The sequence below is a fragment of the Tetrao urogallus genome (assembly GCF_951394365.1).
Source record: "Tetrao urogallus genome assembly, chromosome: 13".
Classification (NCBI taxonomy): domain Eukaryota; kingdom Metazoa; phylum Chordata; class Aves; order Galliformes; family Phasianidae; genus Tetrao; species Tetrao urogallus.
The window spans coordinates 17,221,086-17,244,355 of NC_136826.1; the positions used below are offsets into that span (position 1 = coordinate 17,221,086).

The 23,270-nt window shown below is 55.2% G+C and overlaps 1 protein-coding gene across 1 annotated transcript; it reads right to left on the reverse strand.

The window, feature by feature from the left end:
• Positions 1-5,811: 5,811 nt before the first annotated feature.
• FRMPD3 (FERM and PDZ domain containing 3) lies at positions 5,812-22,375 on the reverse strand (the record flags this gene model as incomplete). The annotated part of the gene is made up of 14 exons (XM_079542015.1): positions 5,812-8,675; positions 9,197-10,009; positions 13,413-13,557; positions 18,031-18,210; positions 19,489-19,578; positions 19,656-19,779; positions 20,113-20,249; positions 20,375-20,494; positions 20,609-20,740; positions 20,962-21,069; positions 21,610-21,714; positions 21,800-21,845; positions 21,951-22,053; positions 22,228-22,375. 14 exons carry the CDS (start codon positions 22,373-22,375, stop codon positions 5,812-5,814), a joined length of 5,115 nt encoding a protein of 1,704 aa, XP_079398141.1.
• Between the last annotated feature and the right edge of the window lie 895 nt (positions 22,376-23,270).

Sequence of the window (23,270 nt, forward strand, 5' to 3'; positions counted from 1 at the left end):
TAAAAATGTCTCATTTCGATAATAAAGCGATAAAACATCGGTCGGATTGGCTGCCCAATGTTCACATGGGATGGGTGGGCATTGCTGACAGCACGTTGCTGCCATTATTCCCTGTGAACAACTCCTGCACTTCAGCCCGTTGTCATCGTTCTTACCATGTGGGCACTTCACACTTCACAGCAATTTGAGTTAATTGTGAGAGGAACTCCCCCCCTCCCCCCCCCCCCCCCCCCCATGGCTGTGTGTAACTGCTTCTCCTCAATACAACCTGTGGTTATCCTGTGGAATAATGCATTTCTGCGTCTAGATTTCAGTGATAAAGCTCTATATTGCAAAAACAGCCTCGAGGCCTCTCTTCCCTACACGCATCCTGCAGGGGGTTTGAAGAATTTGGGGATGGATAACTTCCAGTCCTTGACATGTTTGATTCTGAGCCATTTCCTTCGGCCTTGGCTCAAATGGAGCTTTTTTTCCCCCTACATTGCACATCCCTGTTCCTCCAGAGCTCATCCCTGAGCCCTGCTCTGGGAATCCCAGGCTGATGCACACTGCAGTGCACAGCAGTGCCTCTCATGGATGAGCTCCCTTGGTTTCCCTTTTGCAGTCACAGTTTTGTCATCACCTGGCATCGCAGAGATGGGATTCTCATACAAAAGATGAAATTAGATCCCTAATCTTCTGAATAGGGCCTCAAGAACTTCTCTCATGTCACACGATAGGAGTGTTTTCAGCATCCCCTGCTGCCTCCGGTGCTGCAGCCACCCAGACTTCTTCAGAGGGTTGGACAGCACGGTGGATACCAGGACAAAAGTCCATCCATCTTAACGATTTATTGTTCTTAGAACAGGATAATGAGAGGTTTTATTGAGGAGAAGCTTTTAAGCAGCCTGCAGCTAAGACCTGGTTAAACAAAGGCAAGGAGCTTGCTCAAGAGGTTCCTCTCCTTCAGCTTTCAAGACGGGTTTACCTGGATCTGCCTTCAGCTGGCTGCAGGCAGGGGTTGGGTGGCTGAAATCCAGTCTGGCTGTCAAAGGGCACTCAGGAGAAGGTCTGCAGTTCAGTAAGGCTGGATGTGAAAGTGGATGGGAGTAGTTTTTAAAGTGCCAAACTGAACGTGTCTTGCTTCGGTTTGAAAGGCAAATGTAATAAACCGAATTACCTCCTTCCAATCTAAGGAACTGTATTTAATTCCCATTTGGTTTACCTCATGGAGAGGCACTCGTTGGCTTCGGTGTTGGAAGAAGCTATCCTGAAGCCTGAGCTGCTGTGCTCCCCTTTGGAAATACACTGGTGTCCACCTGCAGGGATGCTGAATGCACAGGAGTGGCACTGCTCCCTTTTTATTCACCCGAGAGCGTGGAGGTTCTCTCAGTCAGAAATGGCATTGCGTTCCGTGGCCTGGCAATGTATTTTCCAGGAAGTTTTAAGCGGCTCATTAACGCTATCGAATTTGAAGGCGATGCCAATCAAGACAAGCGGCCCTTTTCCCTCTCCTGCCACATTCCTGCATACAATTGCTGCTCAATCACCACCGCTCATCACCACCGTCCGTCCGTGCACCAATCATCGCCACCATCAGAGACCCATTTCCATGGACCAAGTGTTTACAGAGAGTTTTGTTTCCCTTGTGGGCCATGCAGTTAATGAGTGACACTCGGTAGGAACAGCACAGCTCTGCCCTTTGGTGCTGGAATTCACCGCATCCAACGCATTCACCGCCGTGGGTCGGGGCCCATCTCTACTCTTGGGGTGTTCAGATGTCACTCTCCTTTCCAATATTCTCACTTCACAATTCAGAAAATCTTATCATGGGCTCCGGGTGCATTTCTGCTGGCTGCTCATTTTCTGCTGTTTCCCCGCCTCTGTCATTTTTTCACAGGGATTATTTTCAGATGAATTCCCTTTCCGCTACTGCCAACCCCTCTAGGATCAAATGAGAGCCGTCTTGTTTCCTGATCCTTACTGACTCTATTAGAACAACTCCATTCCTTCCTTCGAAGAGGAAAATCACTTAATTGTAGGTATCCCATTGGTTCCAGATTGGCTGTGTGTAGGAACGGAGGTCACCTATACTACACAGCTACACACAGCATCACTGAACCGGACTTCAGTTGTCAGGAAAAGGACTCAACCATAGGAAACTGCTCCAGGCTGGATGTGGCTCTGGGCAGCCTGGTCTGCTGCTTGGTGACCCTGCACATAGCAGGGGGTTGAAACTGGATGAGCACTGTGGTCCTTTTCAACCCAGGCCATTCTATGATAAGGAGCAGTGCAGATTTGGAATTACAAGCTCACTAACAGTCCTGCCTGGTCCCTTTGAATATGTTCCTAATTTTTATTGTGTGATTGCTACCCAAAAACAGGAAGATGGGGTTCAGCAACAGGTAGATATTATTCCTGTGCTGAAATCTGCTGTTTAATCTCTTTGGATTTAGGAATATTTCCAAGGTTCTTTTCAAAGTGGGATTTGGTGGAAGCTCCTAACGGTGCTCTGGGTCTCATGGCTCACCTCAGGGCACGCATCCAGAGAGGACAGCACTGGGAATTCTGCTGCTTTTAGCACAGCCTGTTTGCCTTTTAATGACTTTATAGTTCAGCTGCAGAAAACCACCGTGTTCGCTCCTTCCCTGGGGAGCTGGCTGGGACATCATGCCCCATGCAAGCTCCTTGGCTGCTAATGCCATGGAATTACCTAGCCTGACACAGAACACATCTGGAAAACAGCTTCCCAAAATCCATACGGGTCATTTTCTAATACTCTGAATGAGGACGGGAGGTGTGGGAGAGCTGGGATACCTGCAGACTTTTCCCTTGTCCAGGTCAAAGCCGTGGTTGACCCAGCCAGCTCTGCATTGCTCGGGATGTCTTACATGGAAGTGCAGCCCCGTGCTTTAAGAGAGGATAAAATCTAGCAGTTCATCATTTATCTTTGCATTGGCACGGCCTTGAGCCTGTAAATGTTACGTGGATCGCTGCTTGCAGGAACGCAGACAGGTGCCCAACACGGTGAGGTCAATGCAGGGCAGTGAGAGCAGCATGGTGACAGAGGCAGGGATGCTCCTTCCTGGGGTGTGTGCTGGAACCGCTCCTCCCTTCTCACAGGGACACCCAGCTGTCCCCAGAGCCTACACAGGCAACAGCAGCATGGAAGGCATCATTCATTTCCACTGCCGTGCTGATTGCCCGCTAGATGGTACTGAGAGCTCAGCACCGGCTGCAGAGCTGCTGGTGGAAGTGCCGGCTGTCAGTTCTCAGGCTCTCTGTGGTGTTAAAGAACCTCTTGGTTTTTTCCAAGGTTTCGATCCATCCCCAGCTTTATAAATAGTCGTCCCAGTCAGTGTCAAGCACCGTTTGTTATGTCAGCATGAGGAATGGTGTGATGTGGATTAAAATAACCAGCCTGGGGGCACAGGGAGCGTGTGTGCACTGAGGCTGCTGCTATCTACGCTTTAGACAACACATTCAGCCCCCGTACAGAAAGTGGCCCAGTTCCTGAGGCTGTGTGTGCCCGATCTACATCAGACTTGTGTGGCCCTGCAGGCTGTAAGGTATGCAGAGGGCAACATCAGCACCTTCCTCCCCGGTGTCACGCCAGGCAAACCACGTCCCCAGTGCAACCTCACCTGTAGCTAGGAGACTGTTTGCACAGCTTTTGCATCAAACCTGCTGCTCTGTGCCCTCCTTTCACAGCCCAGCACCGACCATACGTGCATTTCTATAGCAACAAAAGGACGGGTGCTGCTTGTGAGCGCTTTGCACAGAACAGCCCGACTTAAAAAACGAAAAAAAGACCCAACGTGCTCTTTTGGATATTAAGATGAATATATTTAATCTTTCTTGTTTGTAAAACAAGACATAAATTTGTGTATATATATATATATAATTTATATATTTTTTTTATATATACTATATACAGACGATAAAAAATTTTTTCCTCTGTATGAGACTGAGAGATTTATGGAGGGATGATGTAGGCATCACGGGGAGCTTGAGGAAACTTGGAGCTTTGAAATAGATAATTGAGGGGGAAAAGAAAACCACAGCTCCCTGTCGGCCCTCAGCGTTACTACAGGCTCTGCCCACCGTGGACTGAAATCCAAACTGGCTCTTCCACTGTATATTTGCTACATGGTTGTGGAAAGCAGGAGGCAGAAGGCTCCCCTCTGCCTTGCTGACAGCAATGGCCAAAGCCCGTTATTGCACTTGGTAGAGGATGCGCACGTTAAAAAGCACATTGTGCACTTCCATAGCTCTTATGGAAGAACGAGAGATTTCAAATGTGCATATTCATTTTAAAAAAAATAATAAGAATAGGGATGGGAAATGATAGATCCTGTGGAGATCCCTGACCGTGTGCTCAGCCAGCCACAGGGCCAGCTCGTGGGCTTTGGCAGCCCTTTCCCCTCCTCCTGTGATCTCCTCTTCAGCCTGAGATGGGTGCAGGGAGCGCAGGGAGCCCTGACCCCCCATGTGCATGAGGTGTGTTGGGTGGCACGGCGAGGTCCATGCGATGCTTAACCTTGCTTTTTCTCCTCCTGGCTGCTGTGTTTTGGAGGGTGGGTGAGTGCACTGAAGCACCAGTTAAGGCGGTCTGATTGATCAGGTCTAGAAGCTAGATTGGGAGTAGGAGGGCAGCCCCCGGGGTGTGAAGGAAAGCGATTAGGAGTTGTTTTACCATTCATCTAGAAGTAAAAAAAGTAAAGAAAGGAAAATCAAACAAACAAAAAACCCAACCCGACTCTGAATAAATAACCATTATGTGATACTAAGCAATGTTCCTCATGGCAGTCGGTCCAGTGAAGACAGAAGAAGGCTTCCAGCCCCTGGCGAGGAGGGCAGGAGCAGCACTGCCTGGCTCAGGAGGAAGCCATGCCTCAGACCAACCCGACCTGGGCTCCTCTCCCATGGGCACTGTGAAAGGAGGCGGGAGGAGAGGGGCTGGGCTGAGCCTCCAAGGCACAGACCTGCTCTGGAGAATGGCATGGAAGAGGTCTCCTCTCAGCTGCTAGCCCAGCTGCTGGCTTGCACTGGTCACACAGCGATCCGGGTCTCTGCAGGCTTCCTAGCATGAACACGGCCATCCAGCAGAGGATGGGGAACGACTCCCTGCTCACACAGCATTGAGCTGCTGCCTTTCTCAGGCAATGCCTGTGTACAGGGTTGGGCCATCAGTGCCTAAACTGTGGGAGTAGAGCCTGCTGGAGGACCTAGCCCTGTCCTAGGAACGTGGCATCCTTTCCCAAGCCTTCGTGCAGCAGCAGGGAGTTGCATCCCAGAGATGCCTTCTGCTGCTAATTACATTGCATCTGTGGGCCAGGAAGACCCTGGAGGCAGAAGAGCTGTTTACGTGGCAAGACACTGGTTTGGCTCCAATCGGACCGCTGCCCAAGTGAAGCCGGGCGGCATCAGCTCAGTCCCTGCTCACTGCTGGGCACCACGCACCGTGACACAGGGGACAGTGCCAGCTCTTTGCGCGAGGGAGGCCCAGAACCACTCAAAACCCAGCGAGCGCGGCAATGGGATGACTGTGCCTCCCGAGTGCCGGAGGACAAGCAGTGCAGCTGCTTGGGACCCCTGGCACGCCGTCTGCACAGCCTGCAACAGGGCGTGAATCTCCCTTTCCAAACACCACCAACGTTGCCATCCCTTCTGTCGAGAAACAACGTCTTTTTCGCTGCGGACCTCAGCGGGCGTGGGCTTTCCCTGCAGACAGACAGACAGACAGACAGACATCCTCACCAGACCTACGCGATACAAGAACCACTGACACACAGCCCGGCACACACTGGCCTGTTGGCTTCTGCAGCTGGTTTACTTATTGATCAGCGTCTTTAGGGAGCGTGTGAGCGTGCTCATAACAGTGGCAACCGTGGCGGACTGGCGGGCGAGCTGCTCCACCGTCTGCTGGTGGCTCAACATTCTGGCCGTGGATTCCTCCGCTGCCCGCAGGAGGAAGGTGTAATTTCTCACCACTTCCTCCACCTTCATCAGCAGCTCTTGGCGCTGGGACTCCGAGCGCACGATGTACACCAACCTCACGAACGTCTCGATGAGGCTGCTTAGCACCTGGAAGCTGCTCGTGATGGCGGACAGCATGTGGGCAGGGCTTTTGTCAACGGCTGCCACGCGGCGGCAGGACGCCCGGAACTCCTTGAATTTGAGGGCGAGCTCTTGCTTGTACTCAGCCAGCTGGGAGATGTAGAGTTTGCAGTCCCGGACGTCGGGGCTCACCACGCACTGCCGCAGGATGGTCAGGAGCTCGTTGGTGTCCAGCTGCACTTGCAGAAACCCATTGGGCAAGCTGTAGACGTGGCCTCGAAGGATGTTGATCTTTGCCAAGCTCCCCTCAAAAGTGGAGGTCCTTAAATCTATTTCCTGGGTTTGACCGTCGTTGGGACTGCTGCAGGCTGTTGCGTCGAGGACCTGAAGCGTCCTGCTCATCACCGGGACCATCTGGTTGTCCAGCTTCATTCCCGGCAGTATCTGCATGGGGATGGAATAGGACAGCTCATCCTTCTCGCTCCCGTCATCCGCAACATCACATTTCCTGTAGTAGAAGCAGTACCGGATGGAGCAGCACTTCTCATCCTCCACGTCTTCATCCCGCAGCTCCGCAGGACTTGGATACAGCTCCTCCTGGACAGAGAACACCGCCGAACCTTTCTGGTTCTTTTTCTCCTGTGCTATTTGGACATAGGACGGATCAGCCACCCCAGCGGCTTCCTGGATTTTGCTCTTTAGAACAGGACAAAGGATGCTGGGCTCAGACTCCTTCTGAAGGCCTTTCTGCTTGGCCGGGTAGATGTTCTGGTAGATGTCAGAGGACAGGGATGTCCTATCAGTCTTATCTAATTCACTGACACTGTAGCGACGCAAGAGCTTCTTGTACTGCGGAGCTCCCATGCATTCCCCTCGGGAGGCACACGTTGTCAAACAGGACACATCGTTTTCTGGATCTGACCGGTAGTCCCTGGACTCTAAGCTCGTCGATCGTATCCTCTTGCCTTTGGGAGGGCTGCTCATGCTTGTCAACCTAATGGCTTCTGCTTGCTGCTGGTCATCAGTGACCTTATCCCTGCCGTGCCTCTCCAGTTCTGGCATCACCAGCTGGCTGGGGGGTGGCCTCACCCCCCTGCAAATCCGCTTGCAGTCACAGCTGCGCCTTTGCTCCCTGGACATCCCTGGGACTTTTTGCACAGGACTGCTCCTTAGCTGGCAGCTGCAGCGCCCGGGGGCAGGAGGGTGCAGGTACTCCTGTGGCGGGAGGTCACCTTTGCTCTTTGGCTTGAGCAGCTCTTCCAGGAACTCCAGTTCATACTGCTTCACTTTCTGCAGCTGGGCCTGCCGCTCGTCCGTCTCCTTCTTCAGCCGGGTAGGAAACGTAGCAGAAAACAGGTTCCTCAACCTGAAGGGAGCTTTTGGAGCTTTGGGTTTAGCTGGGACGTCAACATCTGCCTGGGTGGCCTCCAGGATCTTGTCTACTTTTTTGGAAGGCACAGTGCTGATCTGCAGGCTCTCAGACCTGGGCACCAGCTGGATTGGCCCCTTGGAATCCTCACTGGTGCTCCTGAAAATGCCAGCAGGTGATGCAGAGTGCGGGTTGCTGCTCTCGGCTTTTAAGCTTTTGGCTGAACTCTCCTGTTGCGTTTTCTCTCCTTGGTTTGAAGGAGCCACGTGTTTTTGAAATACAAGATTCATGGCTTCCCCCCCTGCCTTCTGACCGGGCTCTCCGCTCGCTGCTTTTCCCTGGGTATCTCTACTCACCTTTTGCTGGAAGCTTTTAGAGGCAAAAGTCTTACCAGGCATCGTTTCTTCACCTCCTGAGGTGGGATGCAAAGCTTCAGCCTTACTGCTATGAGCTTCTATAGGACTCGGAGAAGCTTCACTGTACTGCTGTTGAGAGAGTTGCTGTTGCTGCTGACAGTGGCACAATGGCTCTGCAGTGAGCTGACCTCCTTTAAGTTTCAAAGGCTTGTTGCTGGCTGATACACAGCCACCGGTCCCATTCACGGTCTTGTCTTCTCTTGATGCTGCTCCCACTTGAGGGGCTGAGCCTTTAGCATTTGCCACTTGCTGCAGAGCAGCTGAAATGATGGCTGGAGTCACACCACTTTTCTGATCCAGGAGGAGTTTGGGGCTCGGCAGAACCTCTTTGGGCATCTTCTCTTGTAGATCCTGTGACTGCTCTCTGTTTGGTGCAGCTGTGGTATGCAGAGGTCCCTCAAAGGAAGCTTTTGTGTGGCCTGTACCTTTACATTCAGAGCCTGGCACCGGAGCCCCTCTGTTCTGCTCGCTACGCTGGGAGGTGAGCACTGGCTGGGCAGCCACGGTGTAACTCTGCTCAACATTCTGCTGCTCCTGTTTGCTCTTGCAGTTGGTAAGGCTGGGATTTGGGTGAGAAAAAGCTGGCTTCGCTGAGGAGCTTGTCTCCTGGCGGGTGAGGGCATATGGTGAGGTGAGGACAGCCTGGGCAGCACAGCTCTGGATTCGGAAAGGCAAGTCCTTTCTGGCCAGGAGGTTCTCTTTGTTGATGTGCTGAGCGAGGAAGTAGGCTGCGTTCTGGTGCTGCTTCATAGCAGAGACCATCTCTGAGACATCGGTGAGCTCTGAGGAGTTGGTCTCATGGCCAGAATCCAAGGATGACTCAGGTGTGATGGCAGCCAGGACGATAAGACCTGGGGAGGGACACAAAGAAAGCCCCACAACAGTGCTTGCGCCGCACCACTGTGGGGAGGAGAAGGGAACCCATTGCGGCAGGAAGGCCCCAGTGCAGCAAGCAGCAGGATCCCATGGGAGACCATTTAGTCACTTCCCCCAAGTAAGAGTTAATTCGTTTAAGAGATCACTGGCTTGCTAGCTCCATTCACCTCTTGGCCTGGGAAGAGGTGTTGGGAAGGGTTCCAGTGCGAGTGAGAGCAGGGCTGCAGGGAGGTCTGTGGAGCAAGAAGGGAAACCTGGCAGCAGCTGCCATGACACAGTGAGAGGGCAGCAGAGGGAGGGCAGAGCCGTGCTGCGGGGCTGCCTGGTCCAGAGACTGCAGCGTGCCCCGGGCAGAGCTCACCCTGCAGGAGCTGGGTGCCAGCCTGCAAAGGCTGAGGGACGTATGGGAGAAGAACAAAGGGAAGCATGAGAGGAAGGACGTGCTGTTGGAAAGAAAGGTTAAAAGGGAAAAAGAAAGGCACGGCCGTTCCGCTACCTGCTGTCTGCTGCGGCGGGGGATGCGGGCAGTCCTCAGAAGCAGCCAGAGCTTCCAGCGCCTGCAGGGTGGACACCAGGGCATCGTCCAGCTCCTGGGCATGGTCCCGCACCGTCCGCGTCTGCACGCTGTCTATCAGCGTGACGGGGATCTCGTCGTACAGGATGCTGCACAGGTGCCGGCTCTGCTCCTGGCCCTGCGCGGCCGCCCGGCGTTTGGGGTCGTCCTCATCCGAGCTGTTGTCCCGGAAGCCGGGCGGCGGGGCGGCGATGGCGGGGAGCAGAGCCGTGGCCTCGTCCTCTTCCTCATCACTACCGGGAGGGGGGAGGGACATCAGGTCCACCATGTTGTCGCGGGTGCCGCCAGCTTTGCGCGAGGCCAGCCGGCTCCTGAGCTTGGCCTTGCAGGACGCGCAGTAGAAGTGGGCAGCGTCACCCCGCGGGTGCGTGTCGATGGTGTGTGCGCGGGCACGGCTGGCGTGCCGCTCGCGCTCCGGGCCGTCGGGGTCACGCTCGTTGGCCACCCCATCGTAGCCTTGGCCGGAGCTCTTGGACGTGGGGTCGGATTTGGTCCTGGGACGCGTTTCCTCGAAAAAAATCAGGTTTTCATTGATATCCGTCCTGCTCTCTCTCTCCTTCCTCTGCTCTCGCATGTGCAGGTAGCAAAAGCTGACGAGCTCCGGGTCCGAGGCGCGGGCTGCCCGAGGCCTGCCGGGGGGGGGGCTGTCGGTATGGCCCCCCACGAACCCGCCCTCCTTCTTTCCAGCGTGCCCCGCCGCCGCGGGCCGGGGGAGGTGGTGTGAGTCCATGTAATCTAAAGCCAAAGCACAGCAGAGCGTCAGGAGCGGCGGCGGGCAGAGGGGAGATGAGGACGGGAGAGCTGCCGCCCACCCGGTGGGTTCCGCGTGCTCTCTGCTCTCTGTCCTCCATAAACGCAGGGTGACGGAGGCATTGGCTTCCCCACCGAGCGTGGGTTATTAACACAGAGCTGTTGGGTGTGTTTTAGTATGGCTTTTATGTGAGTCTGGCAAAGGCTGGCACAGCTTGATGGATGTAGGAGCTGCTGAGCCTCAGCCAGCAAAAGCCCACGGCACGCCGACAGAACGCACTGCTTCCTGGGGCTCTGCAACGACCACACAGCTAAATCATGGACATTTTATGGCGTTAAATATTATGGCGTTTAGGATGGGAAAGTCTCAACCCTAAAGCTGTTTTCTCTTTTTTCTTTCCGCTGGGAATCAATCAGTGACATCACAGACCTGCAGCACAGCCGACCACTGCCCATTTTTGAACCGCCTTCGGATGCTGCAAGATCTCCGTGTTCCTTCCTCCCCACCTCCCCACATTTCTTAAACAAGCCACAGCGATTTCCTTTAACCTTTCCTGACAGATCTGTTTCCTAACTGCATCAGCCTGCTTTCAGCTCCAAGCTGGGCTCAGTCCAGGCTGGTCAGCTGAGCAAACAGCTTGTTTCTGTGCTGCACAGCAAGCTCCTTTGCAGGGAGGCAGGAGCGGGGTTGCCCAGCACAGCCAGCACCCCAACCTGGAGCTGCCTCTCCCAGCCACCACTGGGACTCAGAGAGCAACAGGAACAGTGTGTCTGCATGCGTGAATGAGGACCTTCAGCCTCACCCTGACGTTTCATGAGTGCAAAAAGGAATTACCCTCCCCATTTTCGCGTCCCATTGGTCACACCGAGCTGTCATACTCAGCCACTTCTGCAGCGAGCCCGGCAGCAGGCTGCTAAACGTGATGCAGTATTGCTCTGCTCCTTACTGAGCATTTGGCTGTGATGGGCTCCTATTGCTCCTCTCTATGCCAGGCAAGCAGCTGAAACACCACCCCAGCTGGCCAGTGGTCCAACCCCCCCTGGAGGGGCCTCAGTGTGTAAGGCTGAATTGTGCAGCTGTGCTGAGAGGCTGCCAGGGGGATGCAGGCTCCGTCTTAGCAAGCGTAAATTAAATCAAATAAATCCTAATTAAATTCATTAGCTCAACAAATTGGACCATTTGTCTCCCCAAACACACGTTTGTATTGTACTGTTCATCACCTGCAATGCTAAAATTTGAATCAAAACAATTTCACTCTCGTTTATGGCCGTGCTGGTGCTCAGGGAAAGCAGTTGGGTGATAGCATGCAATGCTGCTGCTGGTGGGCACTGTTAGCAGTGGATTCAGGCAGAGAAGAAAGGACCATCCATGCAGACCTGCAGTGTGCCGGAGCTCACGTACCCCAGCCTCTCCCTGCTGAGTGGGGCTTTTGCTGGCTGCCCACTCCTGAGCAAAGCCAGAATCTGTAAAATCTGTAATCCAGCTGCTCTCTCTGGGAGGGAAAGTCCTGGTAAAGAGCTGAGATAGCAGCCAGCTGCTGCTCTCATGATCTTGGGGGCTGCGGGGGGAGAAAAGGGGCAGGAGGGCGAATTGCTGCAGTGGGGAGGGCAGGGGTCTGTGCAGCTCTGCAGGGAAACGCTGAGAGTGGGATTTAACTGACAGCATCCAGAGCCAACGCGCATTTCTAAGCAGGACTGCAGTTCAGCAGGAGGGTTTAATGCGCCTCTGGGAAGATGGATGTGCTCTGCTCCAAGGCAAAAGCACAGAGCAGGGCTTGATGTGGTGCTTCAGATTCTGGCAAAGCCTGCCTGCAGCCTGGGAAGTCAAAGCCTGGGCAAACTTGATTTATCCCAGTGGGACTTTCTTATTATTCCTGCAGAGATGACCAGCAGACCATGCTTCTGGTGAGCTGCTTGGCTCCTGGCAGCTCAGTCCGCAGCCAGACCAGGACCAGGACTGTCAGCAGACTTTGTTTTCTCCACGCTAACTAATTCACCTCTCCAAAACAATGCCTGAGTGCCTGGCCTGAGTGTACTGGGTGTATAGAGGGGCCAGCATGAAGAGCAGAGATCCTTTGGCTCCGTCCCTGTCCTACCACGCCGTCACTCCCTTTCACACTCTTCCAGCCCCCATGCGGTGTGACACTGGAGCAGGACCTACTGCATCTCCTGGTTCGGGCTGTGCTCTGTATCAGTGAGGCAAAATCTCACTGAGGAAAGACACTGGCTGTTATCACTGTCACTGGAAAGTGGAAAAACACCTCTTGAATGTGCTGAGACATCCCCAGGCAAGCTGTGACTGCGGCAGCCCTTGGGCTTTCTGCGATGTTCTCCACTTCCCACTGCATTCCCCAAGCCCCACAGCCCCCTGAGGGCCACCCCCAAATGACACATGACTGGGGAGGGAGTGCTTTGACAACAGCAGGTTCACTTGGAAGCACCCTTCGCTCCTACCAAAGGGGGCTGGGTTTATGTAGGACACCCAGAGCAGAGAGCACGGTGGCAGCTGTTAAGAAGAGGCGCAGGTTGAAGACACAGAAGGAAACCATGCTCACATACTCACACCGACATCACTGCCAGGTCTGTTCCTGGATGTGCTGGGGTTGCTGGAGGTGCCTTCCTGGTTCCTCCTGGTGTGTCCTCCTCTGGTGCCCACTCCGCATCCAGGTGCCCTCCTCACACCTCAGGGCACCAGCTCCATTCCCCAGGGGCCCTGCTAGTTCTCAGCACCTCCCTTGGCTATATCCACTTCCAGGGGACAGTTTTGGCACACCCCAGCCAAAATGCAGCTCTCGGCACGCAGAGAGGGGGGGCACCTCCTGTCTCCCCACAGATTGCAGTGGGGAGCATCTCCAGCCACTGAGCCCATTTTCTATGTTTCCTTACACCAAATGGAGTAACAGCATGCAATGTCCTGATTGGCTCCCGTTTGAAATCCTTCTTGACAATAATTGCTGGTGATCGACAGCTGAAATCTGTCCTCGAGGAACAGAGCATCAGTGCCTGGTGGGACACGATCTGTCTGCGTCCCTGCAGCAAGCTGGGACCCTGCAAAGCTGAGACCCCAAATTCCCTTCCTGCTGCATGAATTCAGCAGCACAACAGGGTCACCTGGGTCTGCTCTAGGAGCCACCGGAGAGACACTCAGTGCTTTGCATTTGCTAGGCAGCAGAAAGGGCCACTGCACAGCCAGGGACTACAGCTGCCAGCTCACTCTTGATTAAGTGAGAGCTCTGCAAAGCGAGGACGTTTTGCTGCTCAGAGCAGGCTGCTGGTGCCGCAGGGACAGGAGCAGAGATGCTGGAGGAACCCATCTCCTTCCTGCCCAGAATTAGGGGTGGAGGAGGGGAGGAAGGGGCTCGCACGGAAAGCAGAGGCTGAACCGTACCTGCCTTGATAATCTGAGGTGGTGGGGGCTGGCTGGGCGGCCTGGAGAATATCATCTTCTTGGAGTCCACCAGGAGACGGCAGTAACCTGCGATCAGGCAGGCGAAGTTGGTGGCTTCGGGCCACTCCATCAGCAGCACCAGCGGCTGGAAGGCAAGAGAGGCACGGCGTGAGGCTCGGCCGGAGGGCTGTCACCGGTGTCACGGGGAGCTGGATGCCAGGAGACAGCAAGGTGCACACCTGTGCTCTGATCACAGAGTCACAGAACGGCACGGGTCGGAAGGGACCTCAAGGATCGTGAATTTCCAACCCCCACCAGAAATCTCCTCTGCATCCCCACAGCGCTGCACTGCAGATGGAAGAGGTGAGAGCTGCTGTGTGCACCCTGAGGGGCCAGTGGCAGAACCCTGATATGCTGTGTGCCAATGCTGAGCCCACCTGCAAGCACCAGCAGGAAACTCCAGGCCCCGGAGGTTCTGTTCAGTCTGCAGGTGCCAGAACCCCAGGTTCACTGCAGGCACCACCCTGCTCTCCCATACACCAAGACGTCTGCATCCACTGAGCTGCAGAAGGGGCAAAACTCCATTTCAGCCCCCTCCCCTCCACTGCTTTGAGCCTGTGGATCTTACTTAAAAGTAACCCTTCAGAAAATCCAATTTGTGCCTGGGAGCAGATGGTGTCTTCTGTTTTAGGAGAGCACTGATTTGCACGCCAAAAAAGGTCTTTGCTTTCAAGAGAGGAAAAAAAAACCCAGACAGATGCAATGTCACAACGCGGTGCAGCCGGGCACAAGGCTGCCAGCCCCACACCTCATCCCCACGGGGTGGGAGGAAAAGAGTCCCTGCCTGGCTGCTGTGTGAAGTGAGGATGAGAAATAAAGCGACACGGCAATGAGTTGTGCCATCATAGAGAGCAAACCCGAGGTGACACGGAGCAGAGGGAAAGGGCTGAGGCAGAAGGGAGGGATGAGGAGGCAGCATCCAGCGGTGGGAGGGCGATGCCAGCTCTAAGCCCAGCTTTGGGCTTGACATAAGTGATGAAAGGTAACCATGTGTTCCAGTTCCGCTGTATGAAACCTTCCTTAAAACAAGTTTTTCCTACCCAGGGCTGAGCCTCCTGGGTTGTTTTCAAGCCATCTGTCGAATGAGGAGACATTTGCACATTTTTCCCCCACTGTTATGCAGCAGTGTGAGAAATGAGATCGAAGCAAACACGGAGGGCAGCAGAGGCTGACGTCCTGCACCTGAGGCTTTGCTGGAGCTCCTGTGCCATCCCTTGGGATGGTCCTGCAGGGCAGGCTGGGTGCTGGGACCCTGCCCCATCCTACTGTGCCCTTGGGGTGAAGGCAGTTCTACACCACACCGTGAGCATTCAGAGCACCAAAGAGCAGATCCACGGTGTGACACGCGAGTAATGGTTCACCTCAGTCCAATAAGAGGCCACGAAAAGGAGTGTGATTTAGAGAGAAAGCTCCTTCTACCTCTCCACCCGTGACGGCAGCCTGAAATCATTCACGTTTTGATCTTTCACTCATACTCACATTCTGGATTTTCCACACTTAATGAGCAAAGGGTGTTTTTTGCCTTGAGTTTCCTGCTTGGCAACCGATCTCTCCACAAAGTAAAACAAAGTAAATGTATCCTGGATAGCAGGGACAGGTTCTGCATTAAGCTTATTAAGGATATGGCACTTTTCCTATAACGCACCGCCTTTAAATCAAAGCACGGTGTCCTGAAGGGCAGCCTCTCATTCACACCAAGGTGAAGGCTTTGTAGAAGAAGGTTTGGATGGAATTTTATGGCCACGGTCGTAACAGCCCTGACGTTTCAATTAATTTATGAGCCGATCCTATAAGAACCCTTAAGCTGATGTGTGTTTCCTGTTCATCTCCCCCTTTTATCCACACGTTGGATCTCACGCTGCTTCCCCCTGTGCAACACAGGAGAAAGTTGGGATATGAATTTACATAATTTATGTTCCCTGCTTACCCACGGTGTTCTGCCAAGTTTGTGTTTAATAACACAGCACCGGGGCCTAACGAGACAGCAGTCAATTTCTCACTTGCACACGACCTTCCCTTCCCTCCCCGTAAGCATTATTAACTCAGCTCTATCGTTAAGGGGCTTGCTGTGATTAGCACCGTTATTTCTCATTTGCTGATCAATACAGCTGCATGTGCATCACACGAGTGGCTCGGTTCTGCTCTGGTACTTCTGCATCGCCCATCTGTAGCTGCTTCCCCCTGATGCCCAAGGTCAGGGTCCGTCTGCTCTTCTTCCTTTTAACAAACAACTCAAGTTTGGCTTTGCAGCCCTTGTGCAGCATCTCCTGCCTGCAGCTTGTATCCCTGTCAGCTCCCATTCCCCCCAGGCCAGGCTGCTGCTGCATGCTCACCATTCAATGTTGCCCAAAGGGCTCTGCGTGCAGAAAGCATCGCGTTTGCAGCTCCCCACCCCAACACTGAGACAAAGGAGATCTCAGCCTCGCGGCTTTCCGGAACGTTTTAGCGCAATGAGAACTAATCAGATTAATTTAGCTTTGGGAAACAGAGCCTTTAGGTCTGGCATCACTCTAAAGCTTCGCTCTTCGCGTGGATGAATTCTGATGGCTCCGCTCGCTGTTTGCGCAGCTCAGTGAGGTTCCCCTTGGATTTCACACCAGCAAATGCACAGCCACCCCTGCCAGCCCCAGCACTCCCTTTTTTGGAGGGCAGAGCGTGGTCATGCGGGAGGGCAGGAGCAGCCCTGCCATGTGGAAGCCAGGCAGGCTGCAGCTGGACGTGCGCGGTGATCTTTTGTCTCTATGGCAGCCTGGAAGCACGCCTGGTACCCCTGGGATGCTGAAGTCAATAGCCAGATTCCAGGCACGGCAGCAGCTGGGGGACATTTCTGAATTAATTTTTCCTTTGTTTTCCTCTGCCGAGCCTTGATCCTGGCTAAACTGCTGGTTGGTCCTGCTGGGAGATGCGAAGCCAATTACCCCCGTGCCTGTAATTAAATGGTGCGGGCCAGCAGCAGACGTGCAGCTCCAGTTCTGTTCTTGAGGGGTTCATCCTCACCAGTATCAATCCTGCAGTGGCTGGAGCTGTGCGGGCAGGGCTGTGGCCAGCAGCCAGGGGCTGGATGTGGGGAGATGGCTCTGATGTCCCCAGCTGTCCCTGTGCCCCACCACAGAAGGGCTGGAGGAGTGTGGGGAACCCCATGTCCCTGCCTTTCCCAGGGACATCCCAAGAAATGCAAAGCCCAGCCCACCAAGCCAAGCATTAAGTGCACACAGACCACAGGAGGCCTTCAGTGCCACCACCTTGTCCCCAGCAAATCTACAAGTGCCAGAACCAAGGCTCAACCCCAGCAAGTCTGCACTGAAACCAATTCCTGTGCCCTGCAGCACAGACCCTGGGGCTTTCCACCTGCACCTCTGCTCCTGCCAGCATCTGATTCCCCTTTGCCACTCCTCTGCCACCACTGCAGCTGCGAGCAGTGAAAGGGAGCAGAGCAGAGGCACTGTTGGGCTCTGCATCCAGAACAGACTGAAACACCAACTGAAGCCCAGGATGGAAAAGCTCCAAAGCAAAGCTATTACTACCCAGTGCATTATTTATAAGACAAACACCATGTTTCCTCCTGAAGTAAACACCAATGGTTTGTGATCTCCTCAAGCCAATTTGTTGCCTGGAAATCCTCCCCAGCTCCTTTCTGGCCAGCAGGTCTGGGCTGGGGATGCAGGTGAGGGCAATTGGGTGGCATTAGCTGTGGGCTGCTCCTCTTTTTTAACACACAGGATCAGCAGTGCAATGCCAAAACCCAGTAAGCAGCTGTGGTGGATGCAGTACAGACCCAGGCTGCCCGTATCCTGCCTGTGGGGCGCCCCTGTGTGATGTGCAGAGCTCCCACGTCTCAGGGATGTGGGGCAGATTCCACTGCAGGTCCCCAGAGGAGTGAGGCCCTGACTGACAGCTCAGCCCTCTGAGGGTCTGCGGATGATGGAGGAAACAGATTTATTTGCAGCCCCATGCTTTACCCAGCGACACATTCCGTACAATAGAGTAATTGCAGTAAGCAGATTAGCGCTTCAAGGTAATGATCTTTTTGCCAACTTTTCTTAGCCCGCCTCATCCATCTCTGTCCCCAGTAGGATTAGCATATGCCTCATTTCGGAGCAGACATTCTGGCTTTAAAACCCAGCCCTTTGCATAGCGCTTAAATGAAGACAGATAGCAGCGGGCCGTGCCCTGGTGAGTGCTGCTGAGCCTCCCCCACAGCCCGCTCTCCCCTGCAGACACAGGCGAGGGGGGGTTGGAAGCTGGGGGCAGCTGGCTGTGCTTTCTCAGGGAGATAAAGCATCGTGTGTACGTGCCCACGGGAAGGGGCATGGGAGAGCTGCCATCTCTCAAGTCCAAGGTAGACGGAGGGGATGTGGAGAAAGGCTGCTCCTCCAGCAAGCACAGACCCAGATCCCCTCGGTTCCTGCCCCTGTGCCACAGGCTGGGCCAGGAATCCTTTTAATCACTGCGATAGGAAAGGGCTCTTTGAGATCCCAGAAATCCCCGAGAAGCCACTGCAACGACCAACCCGCACTGCTGTTCCCTGCCCCTATCCCCACGATGCCCCATTGCTCACCTTGGCATCCAGGATGCTGGTCTCCACCCGGGCCACCCCCTGGTTCTCCCGGAACAGCTGGATCTTGCTGACCTTGCTGAACTCTGACAGCACGGTGGTGAGGTTGGTCTTCAGGTCGATGACGTGGCTGATGCCGTGCCGGGGACCCACCAGCAGCGTGGTGGCTGGCTGCTTCTCGTCCTGGGTGCACGGAAAGCGAGAACAGACAGACAGACAGATGTGAATAAACGCACCCTCGGGCCAGGGCTTGGGGCAGAGCTGGCCCTGAGGGAGCGGCGGCACCAGGAGCCCTCCCTGAGCCCCTCTGCAGAGCTGAGTGCCAGGGCCGTTTCAGTCTCGAGCACTGCACTGACTGTATGCATGAAATATTCAGGCCTGCTGGTGTCACTACAGCAAAGTAAGAGCATGTTACAAATCTGCCTGATCTGACACCGCCGCCGAGGGAGGGGAGCTGAGGAGGGAGCGAGGGACTGAATGCATTTAGAAGAGAAGAAAGACCGAAGGCTTGGTCGGAAATAGAGATCTTTCTTGTTCTGCTCTGCCCAGCGAGGATGCTCTATGGAGACCCGGAGGTGAGGAGGAGCTGGGCAGGTTGGTGCAGAAGAGAATAAGGGAATATTTTTTTTTTACCACTCAGGTTGCGGTTCATGTGGCTGAATAGATGGTTCAGCTCCCAGCCTGGTTCACTCAGCAGGCTCAGAGCCACAGCTTTGGTATCAGAGGTAAGAAAAATCTAGGCACCTTCATCAGGGGCAGTTTTCCCAATGCTTTGCACACAGGCAGGGTTGGGGGCATGGCTCCAGACACAGAACTAATGAGATACAGTGTGGTTATTAACCAACGCAATATGGTGTGTCCTTATTTCTTAGGAGCTCTGAGGCATGGTGGAAAAAACATCCATCAAACGCTGCAAGAAATTAAAGCTGGGGGGAGGGGGGGGGGCAAAGCCAGGGAGCTGCTGAGCACTTGGGTGGGGGTGGGAGGGGAGGATGGCAGAGATGGCACTTACATGGAGTCCCCTGGATGGGAGGTGGAGCGAGAGATGGAGATGGAGAGGTGAGGCAGGCAGCGAGGAGCCTATCTATGCAGGTCCTCTGTTCTCCTGTTTGGCTTGGTGGCTTTCCTCCTGCCATGAAGAAAGTGAGGTGGCTTGGGTGAGAGGTGGAGATGCCTCTGATGGAGATGAAGGAGGAGTGAGGTGACAGATTGAAGAGCCACCAAGCAGCAGTGGGACTGGGCTCGAGGGGGTGGTGAGGCTGGATGAGCTATTTCCTGCTTGGACAAACAGGGGATGGGTGGCCTTTGCCAAGGATCACTCTCATCCCAGCCTGCCCAGTGCCAGAGTGCTGCAAAGAGCATCCCAGCCAGATGCTGTGGATGGGGAACTGGAGGGATGTGAATATGGCACTACTGCAGCTGCACCGAGGTGCCAGCACCTCCCAGCCCAAGCTACCATACCAGTCCCACGGTGCTGAAGAGAACCCCGGCGAAGGTGGGCAGCTCGTTCAGGATCCTCAGGTACTGCAGCTTTGCCTGAGCAGCGGAGACCTGGCCAAACACATCACACCCGCCATCACCACCAGCTCTGTGGCCACGTTGTTCCCCCACCGGCCACAAGGGCTCACCTTGGTGCCTCCAGGCTGGTTCTGGTGGGCTTTGAGCTGCTGGGAGAGCGATTTGCGGAGGCTCTTCTCCTTGACAAGCTGCAGCAGGGAGGGAGGCAGGAAGGGCTCCAGACCCCACTCCTTCCTGTGGAAAGATGTGAGGATGATGGAGACTCAGCGCTGCCCAGCTGGGACACCCCACACATGGAGGGGACAAGGATGGGGTCCCCCCACACGCCATCTCCCTCCATCTGCACTCAAGGTGCTTTGTATGGACTGAAGACCACTGGGCAGCTGTGGCAGGGCTGAGCCACGGCTGCGAGGCTGGGACTGCGCAGCCACAGCGGCTTCTCCTTGCCTCTGATGCCAAGTGGGAAATCAGCCCGGGTTCCCATGGAGATGCTCCTGGCATGCATCTCCCCCAGCCCTGGCGAGGCTGAGCGCGTGGGCCCTGCGTGCTGCGGGGAGCGGGACTCACTCCACGTTCTTGAGGGAGACCTTCTGGCTGGGCCGCGTGGCCGCCACGGTGATGTAGATGTGGAGGGCAGCCAGCCCCAGCAGCATCTCCGGCTTGGGGTCCATGCCAAAGCGCTCTCTGATCACGTCGTTGCGGCTCTGTGGCGAGGAGAAGTGACCTCAGAGACCCACGGGGGATGGGGCGCCTGCCACCCTCCGCTCATGGGGAAGGAGCGTGTTGAGTGTGATGGAGGGAAGCACTGTGAGGGCATCCCGGTCCCTACCTGAATGTAGAGGTACTCGAAGGCTGCCGGATCCCTGCGCAGCAGTTCTACCGGGTCTTTGGGGAAGAAGCTGACACGGAAGAGGCACCTCATGCCGTGGTAGTGCGTCCTCTGCACAACCTGGAGCAGATTGGGCAGTGAGCCCACGGCGCAAGCCATGAGCTCCATCCTTTGGGAGAGGAACAACACCGTGGGCTGAACCACCCTGAAACCCTCCAGCCCCCAGAGGCTTACGTGCGCCAAGGGCTGCTTGTCCTGGAGCAGGAGGAAGCGATGGTTCTGCTCTGGGCTCGAGTACTCCAGGACCAGGGCAAAGTGCTCGATGTGCCTCAGGGACAGGCGGTCCTGCAACGTCACCATCACGTCCTGCAAACACCACAGATGGGCTTGGGTGAGAAGCAGCAGCTCTCTCTTCACAGGGGGCTGCAGTATGTATTACATCAGCATGGCTGCTGCATGGTGGCAGCCCGCAGGCAGCTGAGTTCTGCCACCGTGCTCGTGCAAGGAAGCAAAAGGCTGAGAAAAATGGAGGAAAATGGGAAAGGGAGGCATCGATGCTGCGCTGGGGGGAAACCCGGGGGACCCACCTTCACCGTGGTTCGGCCATCGAATGTGAAGGACTTGATCTGCCCGTTCTCCAGGAAAACTTTCAGCACATTGGGAATGAGGAGGAGAGCTTCCTTCTTCAACATGTCCTGGAAGCAGGGGAGCAGGAGGAGGCAGAGGGAACAACTGTCAGTGATGAAGCATTGATGGCATTCTCTGCTTCCCTGAGTCTCCACGCTCAGAGGCGCATTTCCCTTGAAAACCCATTGTCTCTGCGGAGCGTTTAACAGCACAGAGCTCGAGTGATTCAGCACTGCCTGGTGGAGTCACCTGCTGCCGCCAGCAGCAGTGGGAACCCAGCAGTATGTTGGCCAGGCACATCCCAGTGGGTGCCAGAGCTGCCCAGCAGGAGGGAGTGCTGGGGGAGCTCAGGGCTGACCCCCCTTCCCAAACCCCTTTCCCAGCCCCAGCCCCTGCACGAGCACAGGCAGAAATGCTCCGGCCAGCTCAGCCCTCAAGGAAGCTCCTTCAAAGCCTTTTGCTCTGGGCTTGGAGCCACAACCCTTCCTTGGGTGGGTGCTGGCACTGCCCAGTGCCACTGACGGGTGTCCAGAGGACCTCGAGTGGGAGCAGCTTTTTGGGACTCCATCACAGAATGGTGCAAGGGGAGAACAGCGAGCAGCACTTACTGGGTTCGTCTCGCCGACCGTCACCTGCTCTGAAAAGCGGACCTTTGCTGGGTTGGACCTCAGCTTTGCTTTCTTGGCTGCGCTGATGAAAGCGGATTTGGGGGACTGGAAAAAGAGCGAGAGGTAAATGGATGTAAATGGTCCCTGCTCCCATGATGGGCTCCATGAGACCCCAGCTGCCCGCTCTCACCTGGTGTGTGTGCAGGACCGTGAGGATGATGAAGTCTTTGGCCTTCCTGCGACAGAAAGGAGAAGTGAAGGAGGACGGCTTTGCTCAACATTCGGCCATGGCGAGCGCTCAGCCCTCCCAGGGAGGACGATGGACAAGGTGCTGCCCTCACCTGACGAGCTCAATGAACCTCTCTCTGGGGGCTTCGCTCACGTCCTCATTGTTGATGGCCAAAATCTGGTCTCCCGGAAGCAGTTTGTCCTCAGAAGGGCCACCTGCAGGGACAGAGGCTCAGCACTGATCTGGCCCAGGGGTGCTACTGCCAGCCAGAAGGGGTGACCCCAACCACCTCCATAGCGTTTATCCCCTGTATGTAGCCATGGAGAGACTCTCTGGACTCACCAGAGGGGACAGGAAGATGGGGAGGGGGCACTCCCAGCACACCCTACCTGCTGCCACCGAGCGCACCACCACGGGCCTCTCACTGCCGGCCACAAAGCCGAATCCGTAGCGGGGATGGCGCAGGACCGTCACCTGTCGGAGCGTGTCCGAAGGCAGCTGCCCACATTCCATATCATCGCCACACTCCTCCGGCATCACATGGCTGCAGAGCACAGAGGAGGGGGCAGGATGTAACGCACATCTGCTGCAAAAGCTGCTGGCCCTCCTCGCCCCGAGCCCTTCGCCATCCGCCATCCGGAGGATCCTGCCAATGGCAGCTCGGTGGGTGGCACCCTGAAGGTCCATCATATCGCCCTGCCCCATCCCAGCATCTCAGCCCAGCAACTCTTTCTGTCCCTAATCTCAGATGCGGACCCTTGCAACCTTTCATCCAGGTGGAATCTAATCCTAAAAGATCTGGATCAGGGCAGGCTCAGCCCTGGCTTCTCACAGGGCCGGGTCTCCATCACCAGCCCTCATCCAGCTGGGGCTGGGGCCATCAGCAAGCAGAGAGCAGAGCTGGCGTGGGGCAGAAAACCAAAGAGATGAGCGTGCTGCCGTGTCTGTGCTGCTCACTGCTCGTTCCTGCCCAGACTATTTAGCCTGCTTAAAAAAGATCCTTCCCAGTCCTTTTTGGCAACACGTCAATTGTTCCATCTCTTATCAGTTTAGGGCTTGACGCATCACCAGTCTAATCCAATCTGTCTGCATTTCTGACAGCCCCCTCCTGCTGCCAGCGCTGCGTGTTGGACCAGAGGGCGCGGAGCAGCACCAGGGCACACACTGGCAGCCAAGCACCCCGAGGCTCTGAGGGAGCAGCTCTGGCTCCATCCCAGGGGTAGGAACCGCAGAGAGGACGCGGTGCTCCTGCAGGAGGTCCCAATGGGATGCAGGATCCCAGCTCCCCCCCTGTGGGCTCTGTGCTGTCTCGTTAACTGCTCTGCTGTTCCCCAGGAGCATTTCAAAAGAAAAAAAAAAAAAACCAACACAAAAACCAACAAAACCAACAACCCATAATTGTGTGAAGCACACAGTTCTGCCAATTTTCTTA